The sequence below is a fragment of the Scyliorhinus torazame genome, chromosome 1, assembly GCF_047496885.1.
Source record: "Scyliorhinus torazame isolate Kashiwa2021f chromosome 1, sScyTor2.1, whole genome shotgun sequence".
In the NCBI taxonomy this organism is placed as follows: domain Eukaryota; kingdom Metazoa; phylum Chordata; class Chondrichthyes; order Carcharhiniformes; family Scyliorhinidae; genus Scyliorhinus; species Scyliorhinus torazame.
Window position 1 is genome coordinate 168,818,936 of NC_092707.1, and position 22,972 is coordinate 168,841,907.

Here is a 22,972-nt window from a genome sequence, read left to right on the forward strand (position 1 = left end):
TTTGTTACTAAATTAACTAAAAATATGTTTGTCCCTTTGATCACATACCTTTCAATCAAAACAAATACCTTATAATAGTCATAGAGGAAACTCAAAGCAGCTACACTTTCGTCATCACCATTGATGCTCATCATGGCCTTTGTTGCTGCAGTTAATGGATTTTCCAGATAGTTTTTCCAAGCTTCGTCCTCATTACCGACAGAATGTAGTTGGAAATTAACCCCTTCATTGTGGAGCACCATCACAGGCCTCAAACTGAAAGAAATTAATCACAATTACAATGAAAACCAAGCGACCTGACATCATTGAGACAAATTAATCAAAATGGCTGTTTGCAAATGAGGCGAAAAATACAGATAACAATTACTTCATGGAAGTGCCATGGTCGATAAACATGTGGCGCCACACAGATTCGATACCCCCAGTTGCAAAGATCCTGGTCTCCGCCATACAGAGAAGGAGAACAAATTGGAGAAAGGTATCTTTCTTACTTCCCAGCAGCCTGTACAACAGCAGGTTTAAGCCAACATTACGTGACCAATGAGAGCAGTAATAACGGGGAAAAACTGATTTCACAGAATTTTGAGTTGGCTACTGAATCTAATGGTATGTTCGGTCTACCCAGGATTCCTAGGAATGCATTATCAATGGATAAGTAGAATGCAATCACATTCTGATGAACGTGTCCTTTTCTCATGATGACACTAAGACAGGAGGGATATTTATGTCAGGGTGTCAGTGCAGAATTCAGCCTGCTGATTGCATCAGTAACGAAGCCATGGCCAATGCAATTAAACATTTTAAAACAGCTTTTATGTAAAAAGTTAAGAACATCTGTAAATGTGAAGTAAAAGATAGCATTTTCTGAATAAAAAAGAACAGAGGACAGAAGACTTCAGCAATTAACAGCAATGAAGAAATAATTAGCAAAAGTATATCATATTGCCTTTGGTCATTCAAAAGTTAATGAGGTGGCGGGGGAGCTTTACAGTTCATGTAGGTGCACTTACTTCTGGGTGGCATGTAAAAACACAGTGGTTAGCACTGTTGCTTCATAGCGCAAGTGTCCCAGGTTCGATTCCCACTTGGGTCACTGTCTGTGCGGCGTCTGCACCTTCGCCCTGTGTCTGGGTGGGTTTCCTCCGGGTGCTCCGGTTTCCTCCCACAAGTCCCGAAAGAAGTGCCTTTAGGTAATTTGGACATTCTGAATTTTACCTCCATGTACCCGAACAGGCGCCAGAATGTGGCGACCAGGGGCTTTTCACAGTAACTTCATTGCAGTGTTAATGTAAGCCTACTTGTGACAATAAAAATTGCTTTACTTTAAACTTGCTCTATTTTAACATTATTTATTCTCCCTACTATTTTTAAAATGTAGCAAAACAGCCAAGCCTTGTCACACCCTTCAGTGACATTTTAACTACAGGGCTCTTTGCTGCTCTTCAACATTTTGTTTTCACAAGTTTCTATCAACAATCACATCCACAAATCTACCTTGTGAAGAAAAATATGAAATACCCACAGAATATTGCTATCTGCATGCAATCTGCATGGCTTTGATCTTTCTGAGATAATGGTTTCACCCCTGACTCTCATCCAGAATTAACACAATATATTCCTCTTAAAGGCACCACCTTACATTTTACCAAATTATTTTCTGGTAAAACAATTTCTTTCAGCGAACAAGCAGCATACAACGAAGGTTATTTCAAAAGGATATATTCCTATCATAAAACATGTTTTTAAGTTGCAGGGGAGGGATTATTTCTTCTTTGAGATGTAAGTACATAATTAGGCTTCTTTTCTTTTTGTTAAATGATAAGCATGAGCATTTGCAGTACAGATGACAAGATGGCCATCATTGAAGCAATTTGAAACCAAGCATTGCCCTGTATGCAAAATAGCATATTTCTACTAAATTCAAGAAATGCTCCCTAGGGTTACAGAACTTTTCAAACTGGGGATCTATGTGCTGGATGGAGAGGATTCAAAACAGTATTTAATAAGCTAGGGGTTGAGCACTTTAGGGAAAAGCCCTCTGTGCTCAATCATTTCCTGCAAAACGTCAGTTTGACGTGCAAAGAGAAGTGAAGAGAATTTTATAACGCTCTCTAACAGGTTGTCATCTCCCAACTGCACCACATTAGGCACTGCTCTAGATGTGTCTCTCATCTCATGAAGCTGATTCTGTTCCGATAGGTGCAATTCAGCAACCCCGTTGTGCCTGACATGGATCCAGGTGCAATGGGTGAATTGTGCACGAGCCCCACATTGGGCTCTGTGCCGTGCGCTGGGCCGATCACGAGTCACTCAACTCGCTCCACCCGGCATGATCTAGATCTTGCTCACACTGGGCACGATCCAAATCTGAACTTTTAAATGAGCCTTATACCTCATTTAAATACCCGGACGCTGGATTTCCCTGGCGCCCAGGACTAACTGGCTGTGCCTTGGATACCTCGCCACACATCGTTTAGTACTGGTCCACACAAACGTGAACCAGTTGTAATGACACTGGGGGTGTCTCCCAATCCAGTGGGACCCCCGGGCGTTCAGGGACAGGAAAGGGTGGCACCCTGGTACTCCCCCGGGCACCCTGGCACTGCCAGCCTGGCACTTTGGTAGTGCAATCCCAGACTGCCAGTGTGCCAGGATGCACAGGTGCCAGGTTGGCACTGCCAGGGGTCAGGCCCGGAGGGGGCCTTGCCAGGTAGACTGGAGATGAGGTGGGTGTTTCCGGGGGCCTCCCCAAGATTGGGGAGGGTGAGGGGGGATGGTCAAAGAGTGATGGGGGGGGAGGGCTGAAAGGTGGGGAGGAGAAATTTGGGCAGCCTTTCAAAATGGCACCCAATCTGTGAGGAAACTCATCAGCAGGAAATCTCTCTAAGTGCAGCCTCGACGGAGAGGATCTCCCCAAGGCAGGAAAACGGCAAAGTGGATAGCTGGGTGTTTCTCGGCATGGCAGCTGCCAAGAAACACCCCGCAAAACACGCCATTCAGGGGACTTTAACTTGAGTCCGCTGCATCGCGCCCTACATTTTATTTTTGAGAGGTTGTCTCTTCATTCTGAGCACCTGGTAGTTCTTGAGTACAAAACTTTTTGAGAACTGCGGTTAGAGAAACAGCTGCTCCGCATAGTTAATGACCCCATAGAGCTAAATAAATAAACAACACTAATCCTCCCTTCTCTCAGATCTTTGAACTTGGCCCGCTGATAGACTGTATAAAAGATTTAGGGATGCATATGGGAAGACTTTCACTTTATTCTTAGAGAACTTTAATTTTGAGATGCTGACAGACTGTTTAAAGGGTTTAAAAACTGCGGATGGGAGGACCAGCCAAACAACCTCCATTCCAGGACAGACCCCCAACATGAGCCCCTCCACAAGCCCCCTGGGCCCTAGCCCCAGAACCCATGAAGGACCCCCCCCCCCCCCCCCCCCCACCTGCCCACCACCCCAGCACCCTGGAGGCAATTGTAGGGAGGGTACTCACACTCTTGCCACTTGTCAGTGTGCCAGCCACCAGGTCCGTGTTTGTCAGGCATTGCACCAATTCACACCAGCAAACACCTGGCCTTGGAGCGGTGGGGGGCGGCGGCGGGGGGGGGGGGGGGGGGGGGGGGGGAGCATCCCATGAGGCAGGTGAATCGGCCCATAAATTAAATTCAAATTAGGGATAATGACCTATTTGCATATTCCTGCTGGGTCTGGATGCGAAGCTCGTCGGCAGTGCTGGCGGGGCAAAGACTTGCAATGGGTTTCATGACCAGCTTGTAACCCATCTTTTGCCCAATGCCCGATTCACCGGGCCATCGGGATTACTGCCGTTGCTGGCGGCCCCGGAGAATCCACCTATTGTGTGCTTTCTGAACTATTACCATTGCCTGGCAAGTTGCAGTACCTATCAAATTGATGATTGACTCAACAATGTGTTGACACCAAAATTGACTCCAACTAGTGCACTCATTGGTGCAAGAGTGTAACAATGATATTTCCGAATATTTTTGAGGTCCATTTAGGTAGTGCTGCCATTTTGTTCCTAATTAGAACTATATTTTGCAGTTTTGAACATTGACTGCCTGCCAATTAGAAAGTGAATTAAGCACCCAAATTCACTTCAGAATCTTGCAGCCAGAGAGCGAAAACTATTCTCTGGTCTGGGTTTGAATCAATTTCCCAGTGATGAAGGGAGTGATTCAATTATCCATCGAGTCCTTTTTATGTTACGACACCCTAAGCAAGTGCACAATCAATTCCAGCCCCACTTGTACTGCAGTCACAACACAAAGTGAGTTACCCAATAATTCTTATAAAAATGCCCAAAGTCTTTGGCTGCCCAATAATACAGAGGTGGTGGCAGTGCAAATTGTGTGGAGGTTGACTAAGGAAGGCAGGAAGTGTGGAGGAATGGCTGAGCAAAGGTGGAAGGAAAAGTGTAGGCTGTCCATGACATAACGGCAGGCTCAGCTACATCCAGCTTGCCCCTGCCGTGTTAATTGGTGAACTCCTTGCAGGTGCATATATAATGAGCAAAGCAGTGCACCTGAATACCACAGTGAAAATCACTCCTATTTCCATGTCCACCACTGAACTTAGATTCCCCAATGGAAGACTCCAGCCTTTGACTAAATTTTCTGCTAGTCCAATTACTAGCTCTTGGTAATCTTGTTCCTTAAAGTAAATTGGAGGAAAATCAAAGACTAGAGATAGCACAAACAGAAAACCCCAACTGGATAGGGTATGATTTCAACCAAACCTGCCTGACAGGAATCCTGGATTTACCACCAGTTTTATATCCCACCACATTTTGCTTCCCATTGAAGTAACTTATCTTAAGCAATATAATATCATTTATGTCAATAGTCCACCTGTTTATTGTTTTTTTGGTAACATTTTTAAATTTATAATCCCTTTGTCTGCTTATTCACACTTGTCAAAATTCTTCATATACTCTTAAAAATCTCTTCTAATCGCCACCTTGGCTTTTCGTATTATTGGGAATAGTCCCAATCATCTTGTGTCAACAAGGGGCAGCCTGTAGATGAGGGGGAGAAAGCCTCAAATAGAACCCTGGTAGACTCTGAGGAGTGGGAGAAGAAGTCATTGGTATGTAAGTGAGGAACCAATTGAGAAAAGTATCAGCAAGCCTTGGGCGGGATTCTCCGACCCCCCCCGCCGGGTCGGAGAATCGCCGGGGGCTGGCGTGAATCCCGCCCCCGCCGGTTGCCGAATTCTCCGGCACCAGATATTCGGCGGGGGTGGGAATCGCGCTGCGCCGGTTGGCGGGCTCCCCCCCCCGGCGATTTCCCGGCCCGCAGTGGGCCGAAGTCCCGCTGCTGGAATGCCTGTCCCGCCGGCGAGAATCAAACCACCTATCTTACCGGCGGGACAAGGCGGCGCGGGCGGGGCGATCTGGCCCCGGGGGGTGCCCCCATGGTGGCCTGGCCCGCGACGGGGCCCACAGATCCGCGGGCGGGCCTGTGCCGTGGGGGCACTCTTTTCCTTCCGCCTTCGCTATGGTCTCCACTATGGCGGAGGCGGAAGAGACCCCCTCCACTGTGCATACGCGGGGATGCCGTGAGCGGCCGCTGACGCTCCCGCGCATGCGCCGCACAGCAAAGTCATTTCCGCGCCAGCTGGCGGAGCGGAAATCAGTCCGGCGCGGGCCTAGACCCTCAAGGTGAGGGCTCGGCCCCTCAAGATGTGGAGAATTCCGCACCTTTGGGGCGGCGCGATGCCGGACTGATTCGCGCCGTTTTTGGCGCCGGTCGGCGGACATTGTGACGATTGCGGAGAATCCCGCCCCTTGTCTCCCAATATCTGGAAATTGAGTTTTTCCTTCACTCACTGAGGATTAATAATTAAAATGCTTACACCAGATAGATAGAGTCATAGTCATAGATGTTTACAGCATGGAACAGGCCCTTCAGCCCAGCTTGTCCATGCCGCCCAGTTTCTATCACTAAGCTAGTCCCATTTGTCAGCATTTCGCCCATATCCCTCTTTATCCATCCTGCACATGTAACTGTCTAACTGTTTTTTAAAGGGAAAAATTGTACCTGCCTCTACCACAGCCTCTGGCAGCTCGTTCCTGATGCTCACCACCCTCTGTGTGAAAAAAATTCCCCTCTGGTTTCTTTTGTATCTCTCCCCTCTCACCTTAAACCTATGCCCTCTAGTTCTAGACTCCTCTACCTTTGGGAAAAGATGTTGACTACCTTATCTATGCTCCTCATTATTTTACAGACCACTATAAGATCTGCCCTAAGCCTCCTACGCTCCAGGGGAATAGGTCCCAGCCTATCCAGCCTCTCCTTATAACTCAGACCATCAAGTCCTGGTTCATCCTCGTAAATCTCTTCTGCACTCTTTCTAGTTTAACAATATCCTTCCTATAATAGGGTGACCAGAACTGAACACAGTATTCCATGTGTGGTCTTACCAATGTCTTGTACAACTTCAACAAGACGTCCCAACTCCTGTATTCAATATTCTGACCAATAAAACCTGCATGCTGAATGCCTTCTTCACCACCCTGTCCACCTGCGACTCCACCTTCAAGGAGCTATGAACCTGTACCCCTAGATCTCTTTGTTTAAAGTACTCCTACTGAACCGGTTGAAGATCTGACTTTCAAACTCCCTTTTGAAATAGATATTTTCAGGTATATTCAGCGATACCATGTACAAATTTACAATTTTAAAAGAATATGGACAAAGATTCTATACAATTGTAGCAATAGCTGGAATGTGCAGTAGATACAGAAGAAAAATAAAATTTTCTCCACAGGAAACCAAGTTTCTTTATTTGTTTATGGGATGTGGGTGTTTAAGAGTCAACCACATTGCTGTGGATCTGGAGTCACATGTCGGCCAGACCGGGTAAGGATGGCAGATTTCCTTCCCGAAAGGAAATTAGTGAACCAGATGGATTTTTACGACAATCAACAATGGTTTCCGGGGGCGACATTCTCCGGAAACGGCGCGATGTCCGCCGACTGGCGCCCAAAACGGCGCCAATCAGACGGGCATCGCGCCGCCCCAAAGGTGCGGAATGCTCCGCATCTTTGGGGGCTGAGCCCCAACATTGAGGGGCTTGGCCGACGCCAGAGGAATTTCCGCCCTGCCAGCTGGCGGAAACGGCCTTTGGTGCCCCGCCAGCTGGCGCGGAAATGACATCTCCGGGCGGCGCCTGCGCGGGAGCGTCAGCGGCCGCTGACAGTTTCCCACGCATGCGCAGTGGAGGGAGTCTCTTCCACCTCTGCCATGGTGGAGACCATGGCGGAGGCGGAAGGGAAAGAGTGCCCCCACGGCACAGGCCCGCCCGTGGATCGGTGGGCCCCGATCGCGGGCCAGGCCACCGTGGGGGCACCCCCCCGGGGTCAGATCGCCCCGCGCCCCTCCCAGGACCCCGGAGCCCACCCGCGCCGCCTTGTCCCGCCGGTAAGGTAGGTGATTTAATTTACGCCGGCGGGACAGGCAATTTATCGGCAGGAGTTCGGCCCATCCTGGCCGGAGAATCGAGCGGGGGGCCCGCCAACCGGAGACTTCGGCAACAGGCAGGGGTGGGATTCACGCCAGACCCCGACGATTCTCCGACCCGGCGGGGGGGGGGGGGGGGTCGGAGAATGTCGCCCCTGGTCATCTTTAGACTTCTAATTGCAGATTTTTATTGAATTAAAATTTCACCATCTGCCATGGCAGTATCCAAACCTGGGTTCCCAGAACATGACTCTGGGTCTCTGGATTACTCGTCCAGTAACAATACCACTATGCCACTGCCTCCCCTGCAAAAAAAGAAGACCCCACCAATCAAACACTGAATCCATCAATGAAGCAAAGCAAAATTGAGGGTATCCTGGAACGGGAGCATAGTCGCTATGCTACTGGAACTGTAATCCAGAGAACAATTCTAATAATCTGGAGAATATGTTAAAATTCCACCATGACAGTCAGGGAATTTAAATTCCGTCATTTAAATACATCTAAAATAAAAAATAGAATCCATAATGGTGACCATAAAGCAGAAACTTATCTGGTTGTCCTCGAACAAGGAGATTTACCAGCCTTACCCAAACAGGTTTACATGTGATCCAAGAACAAAAGCAGCAACAGTGACTCTCAATAACTGCCAGCGAGATAAAATCCTGGTTCAGCCTCAACTGAATAGATTGGAAAGTAGATTTTGTTCACCTCACAGGAGATTTGATCAAACTTTTCAAAGTCATAAGGAGTCTAGATGGAGTACGTAGAGAGAAACTTCCCATTGGCGGGAGTGTTGAGAACCAGGAAATACCAAATTAACTTGGTTGGCAAAAGAACCAATAGCTTCTTGAGGAAAAAATATTTTACATAGCGAATGGTTAGGATCTGGAAAGCACTGCCTGAGTGTGTGGTAGAGACTAATTTGATTGTGATTTTTAATAGCGGATTGGAAAAGCACCTGAAGAAAAACATTTGCAGGGCAAGGGCAGAGAGACGGGGTGGTGTAAGATTGGATTGGATTTGTTTATTGTCACGTGTACCGAGGTACAGTGAAAAGTATTTTCCTGCGAGCAGCTCAACAGATCATTAAGTACATGAAAAGAAAAGAAAATACATAATAGGGCAACACAAGGTACACAATACATAGACACCGGCATTGGGTGAAGCATACAGGGGTGTAGAGTTAATGAGATCAGTCCATAAGCGGGTCATTTAGGAGTCTGGTAACAGTGGGACTGAAGATGCTTTTGAGTCTGTTCGTGCGTGTTCTCAGACTTCTGTATCTCCTGCCCACAAGAAGTTGGAAGAGTGAGTAAGCCGGGTGGGAGGGGTCTTTGACTATGTTGCTCGCTTTCCCCAGGCAGCGGGAGCTGTAGATGAAGTCAATGGATGGGAGGCGGGTTTATGTGATGGACTGGGCTGTGCTCACGACTCTCTGAAGTTTCTTGAGGACTTGGGCTGAGCAGTTGCCATACCAGCCATTTAGGATGCTTTCTATGGCCCATCTGTAAAAGTTGGTAAGAGTTACTGTGGACATGCCGAATTTCCTTAGTGTCCTGAGGAAGTATAGGCGCTGTTGTGTCGACATGGGTGGACCAGGACAGATTTTTGGAGATGTGTACCCCAAGGAATTTGAAGCTGCTAACCATCTCCACCTCAGCCCCGTTGATGCTGATCACGCTGGCATGAATCACTCTTGGTTTTCAAAAGTTAAATTCAGTCGTGATAACCATGCCAGGGGTGTGGAGGTACCTATAAGCTTCAGGTGCTGAGGGATAAAGCTGGATATTGCCCTCTGACACCCTGGCAATGCCTCCTGCCAATGCACAAATGAAGGGGCACACAAAGGGGACAGTGCCAAGGGGGTACATGAATGGGGCAGTGCAAAGGGGGGTGGGGGGTTACCCTCCTCCATTGGGGGAGTGCCCTTATGTGCGGTGTGGTGTAGACAGGTGAGCCCTGATACCTGCGATGGGGAGGTGGGAAGAGGGAACAACCCCAATACCTGTGAGGGGGAAGGGAAGAGGAGAGAGCCCCCATGCCTGCAACGGTTGGGGGGGGTGGGGAGGCCCATGCCTGTGAGGGGGGTCAGTGGGGGGTGAGGGGGGGGATTAGAGCAGAAAGCCCCAATGCCTGCAACAGGTGGGTGGGAAGAGTGGAGAGCCCCAATGCCTGTGGGGGAAGGGGGGTGCGAGGAGAGCTCCAATGCCTGTGGGGGGAGGGGGATGCAGGAAGAGCCCCAATGCCTGTGGGGGGGAGGGGGATGCGGGGAGAGCCCCAATGCCTGTGGGGGAGGTGGGGTGCGGGGAGAGCCCCAATGCCTGTGGCGGGAGGGGTTACGGGGAGAACCCCAATGCCTGTGGGGGAGGGGGATGCGGTGAGCAGCACGGTAGCATTGTGGATAGCACAATTGCTTCACAGCTCCAGGGTCCCAGGTTCGATTCCGGCGTGGGTCACTGTCTGTGCGGAGTCTGCACATCCTCCCCGTGTGTGCGTGTGTTTCCTCCGGGTGCTCCGGTTTCCTCCCACAGCCCAAAGATGTGCAGGTTAGGTGGATTGGCCATGATAAATTGCCCTTAGTGTCCAAAATTGCCCTTAGTGTTGGGTGGGGTTACTGGGTTGTGGGGATAGGGTGGAGGTGTTGACCTTAGGTGGGGTGCTCTTTACAAGAGCCGGTGCAGACTCGATGGGCCGAATGGCCTCCTTCTGCACTGTAAATTCTATGTAAAAAATTCTATGAGAGCCCCAATGCCTGTGGGGGAGGGGGATGCGGGGAGAGCTCCAATGCCTGTGGGGGAGGGGTGTGCGGGGAGAGCTCCAATGCCTGTGGGGGGAGGGGGGTGCGGGGAGAGCCCCAATGCCTGTGGGGGAGGGGGAGGGGAAAGCCCCAATGCCTGTGGGGGGAGGGGGAGGGGAGAGCCCCAATGCCTGTGGGGGGGAGGGGGTTGCGGGGAGCAGCACGGTAGCATTGTGGATAGCACAATTGCTTCACAGCTCCAGGGTCTCAGGTTCGATTCCGGCTTGGGTCACTGTCTGTGCGGAGTCTGCACATCCTCCCCGTGTGTGCGTAGGTTTCCTCCGGTGCTCCGGTTTCCTCCCACAGCCCAAAGATGTGCAGATTAGGTGGATTGGCCATGATAAATTGCCCTTAGTGTCCAAAATTGCCCTTAGTGTTGGGTGGGGTTACTGGGTTGTGGGGATAGGGTGGAGGTGTTGACCTTGGGTGGGGTGCTCTTTACAAGAGCCGGTGCAGACTCGATGGGCCGAATGGCCTCCTTCTGCACTGTAAATTCTATGTAAAAAATTCTATGAGAGCCCCAATGCCTGTGGGGGAGGGGGATGCGGGGAGAGCTCCAATGCCTGTGGGGGGAGGGGTGTGCGGGGAGAGCTCCAATTCCTGTGGGGGGAGGGGGGTGCGGGGAGAGCCCCAATGCCTGTGGGGGGAGGGGGATGCGGGGAGAGCTCCAATGCCTGTGGGGGGAGGGGTGTGCGGGGAGAGCTCCAATGCCTGTGGGGGGAGGGGGGGGCGGGGAGAGCCCCAATGCCTGTGGGGGGAGGGGGGTGCGGGGAGAGCCCCAATGCCTGTGGGGGGAGGGGGCAGGGGAGAGCCCCAATGCCTGTTGGGGGAGGGGGGATGGCAGAGCCCCAATGCCTGTGGGGGGAGGGGGGTGCGGGGAGAGCCCCAATGTCTGTGGGGGGAGGGGGCTGCGGGGCGAGCCCCAATGCCTGTGGGGTGCGGGGGTTGCGGGGAGAGCCCCAATGCCTGTGGGGGGAGGGGGTGCGGGGAGAGCCCCGATGCCTGTGGGGGGAGGGGGGTGCGGAGAAAGCTCCAATGCCTGTGGGGGGAGGGGGGTGCGGGGAGAGCCCCGATGCCTGTGGGGGGAGAGGGGTGCGGGGAGAGCCCCGATGCCTGTGGGGGGAGGGGGTTGCGTGGAGAGCTCCAATATCTGTGGGGGGAGGGGGGTGCGGGGAGAGCCCCAATGCGTGTAGGGGGAGGGGGGTGCGGGGAGAGCCCCAATTCCTGCAGGGGGGAAGGGGGTGCGGGGAGGGCCCCAATGCCTGTGGGGGGAGGGGGGTACGGGGAGAACCCCAATGCCTGTGGGGGGAGGGGGATGCGGGGAGAGCCCCAATGCCTGTGGGGGGAGGGGGATGCGGGGAGAGCCCCAATGCCTGTGGGGGGATGGGGATGCGGGGAGAGCTCCAATGCCTGTGAGGGGAGGGGGATGCAGGAAGAGCCCCAATGCCTGTGGGGGGAGGGGGATGCGGGGAGAGCCCCAATGCCTGTGGGGGGAGGGGGGTGCGGGGAGAGCCCCAATGCCTGTGGGGGGAGGGGGGTACGGGGAGAGCCCCAATGCCTTTGGGGGGAGGTGGGGTGCGGGGAGAGCCCCAATGCCTGTGGGGGGAGGGGGGTGCGGGGAGAGCCCCAATGCCTGTGGGGGGAGGGGGTGCGGGGAGAGCTCCAATACCTGTGGGGGGAGGGGGCTGCGAGGAGAGCCCCAATGCCTGTGGGGGGAGGGGGATGTGGGGAGAGCCCCAATGCCTGTGGGGGGAGGGGGGTGCGGGGAGAGCCCCAATGCCTGTGGGGGGAGGTGGGGTGCGGGGAGAGCCCCAATGCCTGTGGGGGGAGGGGGGTGCGGGGAGCGCCCCAATGCCTGTGGGGGGAGGGGGGTGCAGGGAGAGCCCCAATGCATTCCTTTCTCTATTCTCCATAAACTTCAACTTATCCAGTTTTATGCTGTTTTCTATCCTAAGTCAAGTCTGGTTAATCATCAGTCATGTGACCATCTGCATTGAACCCTGATCCTCCAATGTTTCCAATTTGAAATTCTTATTCTTGTGTTTAAAGCCTTCATGGCCTTGCCCCTATCTCTGAAATAATCTTTAGCCCCAAAGCTACTCATTCCGTAAGTTGTATCAGGCTCTGGTCAGACCCGATTTGGCATACTGTGAGCAGTTCCGGGCTCCGTATCTACGGAAGGATGTGCTGGCCTTGGAAATGGCCCAGAGGAGGTTCACAAGAATGATCCTGGAATGAAGAGCTGGTCGTATGAGGAACGGTTGAGGACTCTGGGTCTGTACTCGTTGGAGTTTAGAAGGATGAGGGGGGATCTTATTGAAACCTACAGAATACTGTGGGGCCTGGATAGAGTGGACATGGAGAGGATGTTTCTACAAGTAGGAAAAACTAGAAGGAGAGGACACAATCTCAGACTAAAGGGACAATCCTTTAAAACAGAGATGAGGAGGAATTTCTTCAGCCAAAGTGTGGTGAATCTGTGGAAATCTTTGCTGTAGAAGCCTTTGGAGACCAAAATCACTGAGTGACAGTGATAGATAGTGGGCTGGAATCTCCGATCGCCGACGCCGGAATAGCTTTCGGCGATCGGCCGGAGAATCCTCATTTGCGCCAGAATCGGGGGTGGTGCCACTTTTGCGATGCGCCGCCCCCTCAAAAACGGCATACTCGGGAAGTACGGCGTATGGACGGCCTCAGGACGTCACCTGAGGCCCTCCCCCAATACTCCGCCCCCGCCGGGCTGAGCCCCGACGGCGTGGGACACAAGACCTGAAACCGCTGGCAGGGGGGGCTTCGGCGGGGGCTGGAGGGACTGGTGGGGGGTGGTTCGGCGGTGGCCAGGCTGGTTACAGGGGGCAGTATTTGACAGGCCAGGACCGCGCACGGCCAGCGGCATATTGTGCGGTGTAGCCCGCCGCCGTGCGCACGTGTGGCCACGGACACGGCCATTCCCGACCTTATCCGCAGGTAAAGCTGGGGGCTTTACGCTGTGCTAGTCCCCCACTGGACAGATGATCGGTGCGGGGGCGGCCCCAACTTTCTGGTTGTAAGACCAGACAGACCCTGCGGACATAGCCGCAGGATCAGAGAATCCAGCCCAGGTTCTTGATTAATAAGGATCGGGGTTATGCGGAGAAGGCAGGAGAATGGGGTTGAGAAACATATCAGCCATGATTGAATGGTGGAGCAGACTCGATGGGCTGAGTGGCCTAATTCTGCTCCTATGTCTTATGATCTTATGATTTTATGATCTCATTGTCCCACTGACTGACCTCTTGTGCATCCCCCTCTCCCTTAATTCCACCATTGACAAACATTCCAGGAACTCATTGCTTAAACCGATCCATCCCGCCACCTCTATCTCTACATACCTCCTTCTTCAGCTCTGCATCCAATTATGTCCAATGTCACACTTGTCAAATTCCTTGGGAAATTTCCCCACATTAAATGCACTGTATAAAATGTACGTTATCATGATAACACATTTGCTGGAACACCACATGCACTCATTCATTAAATAATATTATGTCACATTTCATTTATCTTGCAATCTGTTATTCATTAATTTTGCAATGGACCGAAAATTGTGTGGAGGAGGCACTAGAATTCCTGCCATGCATGCTGGTGAGCAAAGCAAATTAATAAAATTACCACTAACATGCTATTCAATTTAGATTTGTCAACACATAAGCAGCTACCTATCAATGGTGCATTGTGGATTTGATAATTGACGTGCTGGTAGCCTTTCGTGATTCCACACATCTACTCTTTTTCAATGATTACAGAGAGAAAATGGGGCCCATAGGTTGAATTAACTTCACATGTTCAGGGAACTTTTATTAAAATTATGATTTTAGAGGTATAACATTCTAAAAATTATAGCTAAGCTTTTTAGTGTAGAATTTATTTTTGACGATATTAACGGGCAAACATTTAACATACTTTTAAATACACTGTTTGAGGGAGACATGAATGGGATTCCAGAATTAGGAGATTCTCTGCATCAACATTCCCGAATACCTTTATATATTATTCCTGTCTTGACTTCTGTCTGCTAAGAGTGATGATGTTGGTTCATCTATAAATTTAGTTGCACCAAGCAAGGGAGAAAGTATCACCATGAATAGAAATTAAAATAGTCGAGTGGGATTTGCATTCCTCAATATGAATGCAGATATTACAAAGTGTCGAAGTAGTAGGAGGTCTTAATAAATAGAGGGCGTTGGAGTATTGTGACTCACAGAGAAATCAATCCCAAAAAACAGATCTATTACAAGGACAACTACCGAGATCTCACTGAAAGAATACAAGATAAGTATAAGATTCAGCAGGGAGCCTTTGATTGATGAGAATCATCTGCTCTACATTTGACCTGTTAATACGCAATTGAGTATACTGTTCTTGCAGTGAAATTTTCTCTCCAAGCTATGATCCGATCTGCCCCAGTGCTAGGGTACTCAGTACAGACTCGGGGATTGAATCTGTGATCTTTTCCATCTACATGGTAATTTATCCTCTGAGTGAAGAAACTCTCCCTCACCTCAGTCTTAAATGATGAACCGCTTTTCATGAGATTGTGCTCCCATGTTCTGGGTTCTCCAGCCAGGGAAAACAATGGGAGAGATTAACGACCCCCCCCCCCCCCCCCCCCCCCTCCAGTTGCATGTTTCTCGGCAGCGCACCGTTTGCTGGTGGCGGGATTCTATCTTCCCGCCACTTGTCAATTGGATTTCCCATTGAAATCATCCCACATTGTCTGGAAACCCATTGACGAGGGTGCACTGTCAGTGGGAAAAGTGAATCCTGACGACCAGAGAATTCCAGCCAACATCTCCTTGTCTACCCTGTTAAACCCCTTCAGAATTTTGAATGTTTTTATTGGGTTACCTCTCATTCTTTTAAACTCCAAAGAATGTAGACACAATTTATTCAGCCTCTCCTCTTAGGACAAGTCCCTCATCCTAAGAGCCAATCTAGTGAATTTGTGAAAGAAGAATATCCTTCCTTAAGTATACAGAGTGATGCAATGCACAATATTTCAGGTATGGTCTCACCAATGCCCACACGACAGCAGCAAGACTTTCTTATTCCTTACTCCATTCCTTACAATGAAAACAAATGTGCCATTGCTCCCTAATTGCTTGCTGTACCGGCCTGCTACTTTTCTGTGTTCCTTGTACAAGAGCACCCACGTCTGTCTGAACATCAATATTTAGAGGTTTTGTGCCTTAAAATATATTTTACATTTCTATTCATAACATCAAAGTGGAAACTTGACCATTCCCTACATTGTTCATTCCCCTCAATCTGCATATCTCTTTATAGCCGCTTTGTATCCTGCTCACCGCTTACATTCCACAAAGCTTACAGCTTTGTATCATCAGCAAACTTTGATACATTCTTCTTGGTCTCGTCGTCTAAGTCTTTAATATAAATTGTTAGTAATGAGACCCCAGCACTGATCGTTGTGACATTTCACTAATTACAGCCTGTCAACTTGAAAATGCCTAATTTATCCTTACAATCTGCTTTCTATCCCTGAACCAATTCCCCTTCATTGCCAATATATTCTCCCAATTCCATGAGATCTTGCATATTACTAACCTTGGGCGAAATTCTCCCCCAATGGCGCGATGTCCGCCGACTGGCGCCAAAAACGGCGCCAATCAGACGGGCATCGCGCCGGCCCAAAGGTGCGGAATGCTCCGCATCTTTGGGGGCCGAGCCCCAACATTGAGGGGCTAGGCCGGCGCCGGAGGGATTTCCGCCCCGCCAGCTGGCGGAAATGGCGTTTGTTGCCCCGCCAGCTGGCGGAAATGACGTTTGTTGCCCCGCCAGCTGGCGCGGAAATGCGGCGCATGCGCGGGAGCGTCAGCGGCCGCCGACAGTTTCCCGCGCATGTGCAGTGGTGAGAGTCACTTCCTCCTCCACCATGGTGGAGACCATGGCGGAGGCGGAAGGGAAAGAGTGCCCCCACGGCACAGGCCCACCCACGGATCGGTGGGCCCCGATCGCGGGCCAGGCCACCGTGGGGGCACCCCCCGGGGTCAGATCGCCCCGCGCCCCCCCCCAGGACCCCGGAGCCCGCCCACGCCGCCTGGTCCCGCCGGTAAATACCAGCTTTGATTTACGCCGGCGGGACAGGCAATTTCTGGGCGGGACTTCGGCCCATCCGGGCCGGAGAATTGAGCGGGGGGTCCTGCCAACCGGCGCGGCCCGATTCCCGCCCCCGTCCAATCTCCGGTACCGGAGACTTCGGCGGGGGCGGGATTCACGGCGGCCAACGGCCATTCTCCGACCCGGCGGTGGGTCGGAGAATGACGCCCCTTTTGTGTGACACCTTATCAAATGCCGTTTAACAATTCAAGTATACGACAATGACTGGTTTCCCTTGATCTACGCTAGTAGTTATTTCCTCAGGAAAACTCTTAAGTGTGCCTAACAATTTCCCTGTTGTACAACCACATCAACTCTCCGATCATGCTTTGATTTTCTAAGTGCATTGTTAAAACTTTCTAAATAACACATTGCAGCATTTTCCCAATGACTAGCAAGAAGAAGGTTGTAAGAGCATGTTTACATATTGGGTGGGATTTACCGAGCAACCTACCATGTGTTATTCGGAGGTGAAGGCGACCAGCCAGCAGGATCTACCGACCCCACCATGGTCAACAGGATTCTCCGGTGACAGCAGCCCTTGTCGCTGGGAAACTCGTGCACTGGCGAGGGACCAGAATTTCCCGCCGGCGTGAACAGCCGCTAAATCCCACCCTTTATTAACTAATTATGCAGTGCAAATTTCCTGTCCACAAAACATCACTTTCTGTTGCTTTTCTGTCAGCATTAACCATTGCGTTTTCTACATTTTCCATTCATTACTACTACTTAACAGCTACAATGCAGTTGCAGGCTCTGAATGAAAATCCTGACAAGATAAGAAACAGAAAGAAAGATTTGCATTTATATAGTGCTTTTGACGATCTTAAGACATCCCAAAGCACTTCAGAGCCAATTAAGTGCTTTTCAGGTGTAGTCTCTTTCACAATGTAGAAATATAAAAGAGTAACGTGAAGCACTGTTTCAAAGGTAAATATGGTAATATAGATAATTGGTTATCTATTTGTTGGCATCTGCTAAAGAATCCAAAACTTGAGCATATAGAATAGATAATAAAGACAAAGAATTGTTTGCTCAGCTGCTTGGATACATTGGTCCAAGAGTTATGCCATTGCTGTTCTGAGTGGGATGGTAAACTCTCAAGAATAGTCTCAGGCCAACACTGAAAAAAAAGACAGATAGCATTTATACAGCAGTTTTCACAAGCTCTGGTTCTGCCAATGTACCTTACTGCCAATTTTGTACTTTTTGTGACTTTTGTAATGTAGGAACCCCTCGTCCCACAATAGGCTTCCATTTAGATTCCTCCAGAACAATGTAGTTAAGGCTCAGTTGGCTGGAGAGCTGGGGCGAAATTCTCCTACCCGCCCCGCCACATTTCTGCGCCGACCGGCCGGCGGGAGTCTCCGTAACACCGGCCGGTCAATGGGGTTTCCCATTGTGGGGCAGCCCCACGCCGTCGGGAAACCCCCGGGCGCCGGCAGAACGGAGACTCCCGCCGGCGGAGAATGACGCCCATGGTTCATGATGCAGAGCGAGGCCAACAGTGCGGATTCAATCCCCATACCTTCTGAAGTTATTCATGAAGGCCTCGCTTTCACAGCCCTGCCCCAAGTCTGAGGTGTGGTGATCCTCAGGGTTAAATCACCACCTGTCAGCTCTCCCCCTCAAAGGGGAAAGCAGCCTATGGTCATTTGGGGCAATGGCGATTTTACTTACTTACTAGTTAAGATGAGGAGCTCAGGGGTGCAGTGAAGACAACCTATACAAATTCCCACTGACACCAAAACTATAGCCTTGTTCCAGCTGTTCCAGGTATTTAATAACTTTTCAAAAGAGTGAGACTAGCCCTTTAAATTTGATGAAAGAGTTTGACAGTAAGCTAACAGGGCCCTCCCATAGTAATCTAATATTTCAATGAAGTGCCAAGATTGCCTAATTAGTCCCGAAACCATGACACAATTTTTAACTTATGGAACCATTTGGAGGGAGGGCTCGTCAATTATCTAAAGCATTAGTCACAACGAAACCTGACAGATACAGACATGTTGCTGCTTTGGGTGGTTCGAAACTACAAGTTCCTGAAATCCCCGAACTGTTAGAGTGTATATGTTAGAGTGGGCAGCACACCCATTCACCCATACACCCATACTTCAGTTTGCAGAGGCTTAATTGTGCATTGATTGTACAGTGAAGAAACAGCGCGATTCTCCGACCCCCCCACCGGGTCGGAGAATTGCTGGGGGCGGGCGTGAATCCCGCCCCCGCTGTGTCCCGAATTCTCCGCCACCAGGGGCGAAATTCTCCCCCAACGGCGCGATGTCCGCCGACTGGCGCCAAAAACGGCGCCAATCAGACGGGCATCATGCTGGCCCAAAGGTGAGGAATGCTCCGCATCTTTGGGGGCCGAGCCCCAACATTGAGGGGCTAGGCCGGCGCTGGAGGAATTTCCGCCCCGCCAGCTGGCGGATATGGCGTTTGTTGCCCCGCCACTGGCGGAAATTGCATTTGGTGCCGCCAGCTGGCGCGGAAATGCGGCGTATGCACGGGAGCGTCAGCGGCCGCCGACAGTTTCCCGCGCATGCACAGTGGGGAGAGTCTCTTCCGCCTCCGCCATGGTGGAGGCCGTGGCGGAGGCGGAAGGGAAAGAGTGCCCCCATGGCACAGGCCCGCCCGCGGATCGGTGGGCCCTGATCGCGGGCCAGGCCACCGTGGGGGCACCCCCCGGGGTCAGATCGCCCCGCGCCCGCCCCCCCCAGGACCCCGGAGCCCGCCCACGCCGCCTGGTCCCGCCGGTAAATACCAGCTTTGATTTACGCCGGCGGGACAGGCAATTTCTGGCCGGGACTTCGGCCCATCCGGGCCGGAGAATTGAACGGGGGGTCCCGCCAACCGGCGCGGCCCGATTCCCGCCCCCGCCCAATCTCCGGTACCGGAGACTTCGGCGGGGGCGGGAGCGGGGTTCACGGCAGCCAACGGCCATTCTCCGACCCGGCGGGGGGTCGGAGAATGACGCCCCAGGGAGAATGACGCCCCAGAGATTCGGCGGGGGCGCGAATTGCGCCGCGCCGGTCGGCGGGAATCGCGCCGGTCAGCGGGCCACCCCTGGCGATTCTCCGGCCCGCGATGAGCCGAAGTCCCGCCCAGAAATTGCCTGTCCCGCCGGCGTAAATCAAAGCTGGTATTTACCGGCGGGACCAGGCAGCATGGGCGGGCTCCGGGGTCCTGGGGGGGGTCGCGGGGCGATCTGACCCCAGGAGTGCCCCCACGGTGGCCTGGCCTGCGATCGGGGCCCACCAATCGGCGGGCGGGCCTGTGCCCTGGGGGCACTCTTTTTCTTCCGCCTTCGCCATGGTCTTCACTATGGCGGAGGCGGAAGAGACCCCCTCCCCTGCACATGCGCGGGGGTGACGTCAGCAGCCACTGACGCTCCCGCGCATGCTTCGCCCGGTGAAGTCCTTTCAGCGCCGGCTGGCGTGGCGCCAAAGGCCTTTCCCGCCAGCCGGCGGATCGGAAACCACTCCGGCGCATGCCTAGCTCCTCAAGGTGAGGGCTTGGTCCCTAAAGGTGCGGAGAACCGCACCTTTGGGGCGGCCTGACGTCGGAGTGATCCGTGCCGTTTTTGGCGCCGGGTAGCGGACATCGCACCAGTTTGCGGAGAATCACGCTCCAGCCCAATAATTTAGTATTGGCCTTTATGCTCCACACAAACCTTTTCCTATGCACCCTTCGTCACCTAACACTATCAGCAGAACTTTATATTGAGTTCTGCTTCATACAGCCATCTAACTGTCCCTTAAGTCCACCAATGCTAAATACCTCAACTATTCCCGATGGTAGTCAATTCCACATTCTCGCTTCGCTCTCGGCAAATAGATTTCCCCCGTTTCCCAAATTAACAAAATTGGAGAATTTACATTTTGCGATGTCAAAATATTTGGAAAAACAATGCGAAAATACCCAGATGTTTGCACAAGTAAGGCAAAGTGTGTATCCTTGTGATGCCTTTTAAAGATCTTGGGCTGGATGCTCAATTTCTGCATCCAAGTGCTGACGCCAATGGAGAAACCATGGACTTCCACGTCAGAAAAAACAACATCAAACCCGCACCAATTCTGCTATCGGTGAGGGACTAGCACCAGCGCCGTGTGGAACACAGTCAAAACCCATGAAAGACAGTGCGGGAATATCTGGGTCCGTGATGGACACTCGCTGGGCTGACAAGCTGCAGCCATACTTAAACAACACACCCCACACACACACACGCACAAACACTGGTCGGCCAAAAAGATGGGACAGGTTGTGCTGGAGCTGATGGGTCGGTTGGGACCAGAGGGCACCCAGGGGACTGCCCTATATGACCCAGGGCACCAGATTTAAAGTGGGAAGTCAGCAGTGTGCGCAGCTGCCTGGCTGCCTTGCTGGCTGCAGTAATGGTGTTACAAACCCATCCACCCTGATCCCACAGCCCACCTCCTGGCCACCTCCCACTATTCCCACAGCCCCGGCAGAAGCCCCCCGATCTATTTATTGACATCAAGTCAACTGACTACAAAACAGAGTAAGGGCTACAGATACTGAAAAATGAAAAGGCTGGAAACACTCAGTGGCTCTGTCAACTTCTGTCCAAATGCCCGGTGAACCCCCTAGTTTCCTGATTGCCCCTCCTCCAAGCCTGCCATCACGGGGCCATGAAATTTCAACCTGTCATACTCTGTTTACCTCTCTCGACAGATGTTGCTTGCTGAGTATTTCCAGCATTTTCTGTTTTTACCACATATTTACGGTGTCAACAGTGTTTTGCCATTGTATTAGGGATTCAAGGTAGTTACTTAGACTGGTAAAAATTCAGAAGTGGTTTTCCACCATTCACCATTTACAGGTGATTAGAAATGTCGCAGAATTGTTTCAAGGTTTGATTTAAATATTCTTGCATCTAATCTCAAACCTTTTCGTGCTCTTTCAAATAAATAAAGTTACTGGGTTTCACCAATGTAATTATATATCTTAATGTAAATACCTTTTAAAATTTTGAGTCTTTCTTGAGCTCTGTGTCAGCAAGGTTAGGTGGATTGGCCAGGCTAAATTACTCCCTAGTGTCCAACAGTTAGGCAAGGTTCCAGAGTTAAAGGGACAGGGTACTCTTTCGGAAGGTCGATGCAGACTCAGTGGGACAAATGGCCCTCCTTCTGTGCTGTAGAGATTCTACGATAACCATTCATGCCACATACTATGCAAAATGAGAATGTATTTTAATGTCCTAATTTAGAGACAAGACAAATGCAGGAATGGAAATGACCTCTTTTATCATCATAGAAATAAATAATCTAAGTAATTATAATGTTTTGCCACTTCCTCTGCAATGCTCAAGAAACGCAGAAGATAAATACTCTCAATCTACATTTATTTGGATGTGTGAAATAAAACAGTATAATCTCAGGAGTCTGAAGATATCGCACCATTGCCTCTCTCTCACAAACTCATAAGCAAAGATACATGTAAATTGCAGCAAAAATGAACTGCATCCTTTGGGAAAATTGTCATCTAATTTGAAATTATGTACCTTCACCATAATAAAGCTGGACCTTTCCAGTTCAATTTGCATATTCTTTTCATTTTTCCACTATCAGTGATGATCAATGTGAAGAGATTCTTAATCATGTGTTAACATTCGGATAATTGTGGGTAATTATAACATTAATCTGCCCAATGAACTCACAGTAAAGATATAACCACAGTGCAGACATCCATTGAAGTGAATGGAACATTTTGCAGTGATCCTAGTGTATGTATAATGCTAATAGACTCAGCTACATGGCTGGTAAATTCCATTGAGTTCTGTCATGTATTGTGGGAATCTTGGTCACCTGGGTTTCCACTAGAATTTAGATATAATTACCAAAGCAAAGCAAAGGAATTTTTTCAGCTCAAATTTTCCAGTTGTACCTTTCTGAATTACATTTTGAAGTATTTTGGACAATTTTAACTTGATTTTTAAAGTTCTTGGTGCAAAATGGCCAAGCACAATATTCAAGGTCAGACATTTTTCCGACCAACGACCATACTCAAACGAGATTTCAAAAGAAGGGTGTCTGTTGCCCGAGAGCTATAAGGTAACCCAACAGTATGGTTATAGTAGTGTAGTGGTTATGATGCTAGGCTAGTAATTCGAAGTTTAGGTCTTTAAATCCTGTCATACGACGCATGAAATATTGTTCGTTAAATCTGATAATTTGTCATTGTTTACAATCAAGAGTTTTGTTCATTCAGTCCTTCAATTGTGGGAACTTCTAATCTGCCCGACGTGGGCATGGTGGTTAGCACTGCAGCCTCACAGCGCCAGGGACCTGGGTTCAATTCTGACCTTGGGTGACTGTGTGGAGTTTGCTCCTTCTCCCGTGTCTGAGTGGGTTTCCCCTGGGTGCGCTGGCTTCCTCCCACAGTCCAAAGATGTACAGGTTAGGTGGATTGGCCATGCTAAATTTCACCTTAGTATCCAAGGATGTGTATGTTAGGTAAGGTTATGGAGATAGGGCAGAGGAGTGGACCTAGGTAGGATGCTCTTTCAGAGG

At 50.6% G+C, this 22,972-nt stretch overlaps 1 protein-coding gene across 3 annotated transcripts in view; it reads right to left on the bottom strand.

Annotated features, from left to right (window-relative positions):
- Positions 1–22,972, bottom strand: part of LOC140416499 (grainyhead-like protein 3 homolog) — a 117,612-nt gene that overhangs the window by 72,016 nt on the left and 22,624 nt on the right. For all 3 annotated transcript variants that reach the window (XM_072501133.1, XM_072501132.1, XM_072501134.1), the window contains exon 2: positions 69–255. In XM_072501133.1, the coding sequence (XP_072357234.1) occupies positions 69–255 (187 nt within the window). The remainder of the gene's footprint in view (positions 1–68; positions 256–22,972) is intronic.